At 39.6% G+C, this 6,909-nt stretch overlaps 1 protein-coding gene across 1 annotated transcript; it reads left to right on the top strand.

Moving 5' to 3' along the window:
- The first annotated feature begins 283 nt into the window (after nt 1-283).
- Nucleotides 284-4,098, top strand: LOC121601224. The gene is made up of 2 exons (XM_041930036.1): nt 284-407; nt 2,766-4,098. The coding sequence occupies exons 1-2, from the start codon at nt 343-345 to the stop codon at nt 3,994-3,996; spliced, it is 1,296 nt and encodes a 431-aa protein (XP_041785970.1). The 5' UTR covers nt 284-342; the 3' UTR covers nt 3,997-4,098.
- The last annotated feature ends 2,811 nt before the right edge of the window (nt 4,099-6,909 follow it).

Genomic DNA, 6,909 nt, shown 5'->3' with positions numbered 1-6,909 from the left:
AAAATAAAATGATTGTTACCATTAAAGTGAAGCTTAGAATTGATCGCGAGAGGGAAAGGAAAAGAGAGAAATAGCGATAGACACGAGAAGCGTATCGACAAGTGAGAGACTCGCGGCTTGCCGACAAGTGAACGTGAGAGACTGCACGGTGAGAGGCTACACGGTGAGAAGAGTTCAACATAGAAACGCGTTTTCAAGAGAGGAGCAACTCGGTGAGATCGCATGTGAGAGCGGCAGGATGGAAACGAAACGCGAAAAGGCGAGCAGTTTTTTTAGACAGACGTAGAAAAGACAAGTCGCAATAAAAAGAGTGTCCCAGCAGTAAAAAAAAAAAGTGTTAAAATGTATAACATCAATGATGACAAGGGCTGCGGTTACGACAATGGCGCAAACCACGCTCCCAAATTGTAAGTATGGCAAGTTTTGTTAAAAATTACGGGATTGTGCAAATTAATCTGTTGCGCGGATTAAATGGAGATAGTTATGTGTTATTGTGGTTGTTATTTAGTCGAAATGCAAGATAACGGAACGCATTACTTTATCTTAGTGACTGGTGCGTGTGTGCAGTGAGCTGCATCAGTGAAAAAATATTTTTCTCATCTGCGTTTTGTGTTGAACTTGAATTAAAAAGTTATTATTTTATTTTTTTACTTTTGTGATTTTAACCACGCGCTCCTTTTGGGAGCATGAAAAGATAGAAAATGTGTCTTAAACATTTACGGCTGAAAAAAAAGGAATTTTACGAACAAAAGATGAGGCAAGCAAGAATTAAAAAAAGTGGAGTGGAGAAGGATAATTCTTCAACCATGAAAAGCGTTTTTTTGTGTTTTTTTTTTCTCAATGTTTTTATGGAGTACGCTTTGTGACTTTCAAGAAAACATAATTGGTGTTAATTTTATTTTAAATTGTGTATATTTGGCGCGTTCTTTCGAGAGCGGCTTGAAAATTCGGCTGGTGTGCACCCTATATAAAAACAAGAAGAAGAAACCAGCATGCGAGGCGTGAAAAGAACAGGTCGTTCGCCTGTGTGGCGAATATTCGCACCGAGACGTTATTGTTCAAATTTTGGGTATTGTTCAGAAAACAAAGCATTCGCTCGAGTTGGGTTCCTATAAGGATCGTGTGCTTTGTGTTACGAAACAGCACGTGCGCTCGTTTCTCTATAGAATTGCGTTTGGGAACAGATACTCCCCTCGGTTCATACGATCATGCGAAATTTGAACAAAGAGATGAGCCTAGGAAGAATTATTAAAGTGGAGGAACGGGAAGGATTGTTCTTAAACCATGAAGACACATGTGAAGCGTTTTCTCTTGTTTTTCAATTTTTTTATGGAGTTCGCTTTGTGATTTTCAAGAGAACCTATTTGGTGTTATTTTGTAAGTTGAGTAAATTTTGCGTGTTCTTTCGAAAGCGGCTTGAAAATTCGGCGAAGTGTACACCATAAATAAAAGCAAAAAGTAGAACCCCAAGGTGTGTGGTATGAAAATAATAGATCGTATGCCTGTGTGGCGTATATTCACACCGATAAGATACGGATCGAATTTTGGGTATTGTTAAAAAAAAAAACACACACACCACACACACACACACAAAGTATTCGCTCGAGTTGGATTCCTAGAAGGATCCTTTGCTTTGTGTTACGAAACGGCATGTGTGCTCGTTTCATTATTGAAGCCGGTGCGTATATATCACACCCTGGGATCAAACGATCATGCGACAATTTTGCAAAGAAATTAAATAGGAAGGAAGCAGAGGAGAATTTGGAAAGTTCAGGATGGCTATAGTAAAATAATAAATAAGTTAAAAATACTAATAATAAAAAATCTTTTATGCAATAACGCCTCTGGAAGTGCTAAATTTGTGATAACGTAACAACAAAATAATAATAATTATGATAATAATACTGATAATTATAAAAATTTAGATTAAATGATAAATAAATTGTTAATAATTATGAAAATAACTAACAACATTAAACATAAAATAAAAAAATAAAAAAAAGAGAAAAAATTAAATAATGATGATAATAATAATAAAATATAATAATGATGATTATATAAATAAATAAATATTGCCTCTGGAATGGTTATATTTGTGATAACACAGTTAGACATGGGCGCCTCTGGGAGGGCTACATGTACTCAGAAGAGTTATACAATGACGCCTCTGGGAGGGCTACATTTGTGATAACAAAGTTAGTTGGAGGACAATGGCGCCTCTGGGAGGGCTACATGCACTCAGAAGAGTTATACAATGACGCCTCTGGGAGGGCTACATTGTGCAGAACAATAGTTAGCATGGTGTGACGCCTCTGGGAGGGCTACATGCACTCAGAAGTTAGACATGGACGCCTCTGGGAGGGCTACTACATCACTAGAAGAGTTTACACTGACGCTCTCTGGGAGGGCTACATTTGTGATAACAAAGTTAGACATGGACGCCTCTGGGAGGGCTACATGCACTCAGAAGAGTTATACAATGACGCCTCTGGGAGGGCTATATCTGTGATAACGTACCATAACAAGGACGCTTTATCGAAAAGCTACACGCGTATTATAAATTGAAAACATTATAAATTTAACAATAATAACTAAAACAATAAAGCCATTTACATAAATTAAAATAATAAAACAGTAAAACAAAGAAATAAACAAAACACATGCCTCCGAATGAGGCCAACTTGTTTTATACAAACAATAACGTAGAAGCCTCTGGGAGGGCCGACACCAAAGAATGAAAAACTTATACTTATTTTCCATTTCAGTAAATCAAAGAAAGTGAGCATATTACGCAATGCTCTTAAGGCGGAGAAAAGGCGGAACCTCTTACTTGCGGCTAAGCTGAAGTACCAAAATAAAGCTAGAGCAAAACATTTACGAGAAATAAAGCAGTTCAAAGCCGACATTGTCAAAGAGGCGATTCATTCAACGGCGATCGATATGCAAAATCGTGAAAACACCACCCTTTCTTCCTCCATGAACACACTTTCGGCTGTTTCTATAAATATTCCGGAGTGTAAACCAATCACTAATACGGAAGAAATCGATCGCAAATCCTTCAAAGATTGGAAAGATTTGTTAGAAGCATCTATGGACCTCGCCGGTATCACTGATGAGTATACCAAAAATAATGTTTTTAAAGTAAAGGCAGGACCTATGCTGCTAGAGGTCCTAGACTCGACTCCAAAACAGCCATTATCTGAGACATCAAACGCCCCATATTCAAACGCTATGAAGCGACTGAACGACTTTTTCGGTTCTCGAGAATATCGCTTGGTGCAGCGGCAAAAGTTAAGAGCATTGACGCAGGACGCGGAGGAGTCGGACTTAAAATATCTTAAGCGAGTGATAGCCACAGCTAAATTGTGCGATTTTGAGGAAGAAAAACTAATGGAAGGCGTGACAGAAGTTATACAACTACATGCGCTCAACGCCAAAGTGCGAGAGGCAGGTAGAAAGGTTCTACGCAAAGGAGGTACCCTAGCAGCTCTGGTGGACAAAATTCGAGGATACGAAGTGGATAAGACAAACGAGGAAATTTTCAAGAGGACACATCAGCCAGCATCGGACTTCAGAATAGCGGCGGTTGCACGAAGCGGAGTCGAATCGAATTCCGCTGCTGGATCCGGAACGGAACCGCGGGGAAGGAACTTCGATTACCAAGGACAATCCAGCTGGAGGAATTTTGGGAATCCCAGCAATAAATACGGACGAAATAATTCAAGATACGAAAATAAGTTCGTACCCTGCTGGAGATGCTCCAGTATATTTCATGTACCATCTAAGTGTCATGCAGCAAATAAGATCTGCCGAAACTGTAAGAAAACGGGTCACATTGAACGTGCTTGCCGACAAATACCGACACCATCAAACACACTGAAACGTCGGATCAGTCGGGACGATGAAAGACCCGTCATTACAAAGAAAATCGCCACAGTGACTAAAGATGAGGAGCAAAAAGAAGACACGAACGTCGTAAGTGACTATTCCTCATAATTCAGCTTACCCGATTGAATTTTTATCTGCCCATGTTGTGAATTTGATAAACCATATTTTATCTGAAGGAATAAATAGGAGTGAACTAAAAAAAAAAAAAAGTAAAAACATTAACATTAATGACTATTATATTTTTCAGATTAACGAACGGGTCTCGATTGAAATAAACGAGTTGCATGACTTGGATATCCAAAGAGGATGTATCTTAGGACGCATTGCAAATAACATTTCCGTGTTATTTTTGATAGACTCCGGAGCGGACGTCAATACTGTGGACGAAGACACTTTTGATAAGTTGCGTAACAATGAACAATCCAGAGAGCAACTATATTGCGTTTCAAATGATACAGATAAACCACTCCGTGCGTACGCCAGTCCGGGCGAGATCAAAGTCGTAGGCACTTTTGTAGCAGAATTGTACATTTCAGAAGAAAGACCATGTCTTTTTGAAAAATTTTATGTTATTAGAGGCGCTAAACCACTGTTGGGTAGAGAAACATCTCTGAGATACAGTGTTTTGCAAATAGGGCTCGACGTGACAATTAACTGTGCAAGTTCTGGCAAATATTACCCCGATAAATTTCCAGGAGAAATGCTCGCAGTAACAGTGGAAGACGAATTCCCCAAATTTAATATCCCTCCGGTTGTCTTATCTTACGACATCACCAAACCACCATCACGTCGTATATTTACTAATATCCCTTTACCATTTCGCGAGGAGACCCAACGTAGACTGCAAAACCTTTTAGCAACTGGAATTATAGAGGTTGTCACAGACTCAATGGATAGATCATTTTGTTGAAAAGGAAAGATATTCGCTTAGTAGTAGACCTAAGAGGGCCCAACAAATGCATTATTCGCACACCATTCAGGATGCCAACTTTGGAGGAGATTCTCTCCGACCTTCACGGCGCCAAATGGTTCTCCACTATCGACCTTACTAGTGCATTTTTTCATATAGAAATAGCGGAACAATCTCGGCACCTAACTAATTTTTTCGGAGGAAACGCTACGTATCGTTTTAAACGACTACCATTTGGTCTTTGCAATGCTCCAGACATATTTCAAGAGATATTACAAACTAAAATATTATCCGGGTGTCATGGCCAAAAATGTTACTTAGACGACATTTTAGTACACGGGCATACAAAAGAGGAACACGATAGAAATCTTAAAGCGGTTCTTCATCAACTTAAAGCTCATAACGTGCGCATTAATACTAACAAATGCGTGCTTGGTAAGAACAAAGTTAAATTCGTTGGTTATCTTATATCAGATGAGGGATTATGCGTTGAAAACGAAAAATTAAAAGCAGTCCAGAACTTCCGTCGTCCAGAAACCATAAGCGAAGTAAAAAGTTTTTTGGGGTTTATGAATTTCTCGGAACGGTTTATTTACATGCGCGCGGATAAAACTAAGTATTTGAGAGAAGTAGCTAAATCTGAAGTTTTTTATTGGTCCGCCGCGGAAGAATCTGAGTTTAACTTTCTAAAAAACGAAGCTTTAAAATCTATAGCTACGTTAGGTTATTTTAGTTCCAAGGATGATACTGAATTGTACGTTGACGCGTCTCCCGTGGGCCTTGGTGCAGTATTGGTACAGTTCGATGTGGAATGTAAGCCACGGATAATAGCATGTGCTTCAAAAGCATTAACTAGTACAGAACAGAGATACCCACAGACACAGCGAGAAGCGCTAGCGATCGTGTGGGGAGTAGAAAGGTTTACTTTCTATTTGAGAGGTAAATCATTCGCCATCCGCACAGATTCCGAAGCTAATGAGTTCATTTTTGGTGAGAGCTATAGACAAAGTAAACGGGCAGTTACACGGGCTGAGGCTTGGGCTCTAAGACTACAAACCTATGACTTTACTGTAAAGCGGATCCCAGGTCATTTAAATGTTGCAGATGCTCTATCGAGGTTGATTGCTCAAACACAAGAAGCAGAACCTTTTGATCAAGATGATGATAAACATCTACTATACACACTTGGCGGGGGAATTGTGAGTATCACGTGGAAGGACATCGAACAAGAGTCGGAAAATGACCCAGAGCTCGTAGCGGTGAGAACAGCTAGTAAATCGGGTCGCTGGCCAGATAACCTACGTAGATATGAAGCAGAACGCAGATCAATTCGTTCGTTAGGGTCAATAGTTTTCAAGGACGATAAAATTATTACCCCAACTAAACTGAGATCACAGATTATGTTGACCGCTCATCAAGGACACATAGGTGTTTCTGCAATGAAGCGTATAATGAGGGAATATTTTTGGTGGCCAAACATGAGCAAAGACGTTGAGGTGTTTGTGAAAAATTGCAACACGTGTTTAGTTAATGCAAGAAAAAATCCACCAGTGCCCTTGACTAATCGCACTTTGCCGGATGGACCATGGCAAGTGCTACAAATAGATTTTCTATCCATACCAGGTTGCGGGTGGGGAGTTTTTTGGTTGTGGTCGATACCTATTCTAGATATTTAGCCGTTATCGAAATGCATAGTACAGACGCAAAAACTACTATTTTAGCACTAAGTAGAATTTTCTTTACCTGGGGATTGCCACTAACCATTCAGAGTGACAATGGCCCTCCTTTCCAGAGCAATGAGTTTATTACGTACTGGGAGGAAAAAGGCGTAAAAATTAATAAGTCAATACTCTTAAACCCTCAGTCAAATGGGGCTGTCGAAAGACAGAATCAAGGTATTATCAAAGCTTTAGCTGGAGCCAAGCAAGATGGAAATAATTGGAAAGACGCCCTTAGTGCTTACGTTCATGTACATAATAACATGAAACCACATTCCAGACTGGGAGTAACTCCGTTCGAATTATTGGTAGGATGGCGGTATAGAGGTTTCTTCCCAAGTCTGTGGGAATCAAAGGTAACAAAAGAGATAGATAGATCTAACGTACGCGAGC

This window comes from Anopheles merus, unplaced genomic scaffold, assembly GCF_017562075.2.
Source record: "Anopheles merus strain MAF unplaced genomic scaffold, AmerM5.1 LNR4000040, whole genome shotgun sequence".
In the NCBI taxonomy this organism is placed as follows: domain Eukaryota; kingdom Metazoa; phylum Arthropoda; class Insecta; order Diptera; family Culicidae; genus Anopheles; species Anopheles merus.
This window is presented reverse-complemented; position numbering and strand designations above follow the sequence as displayed.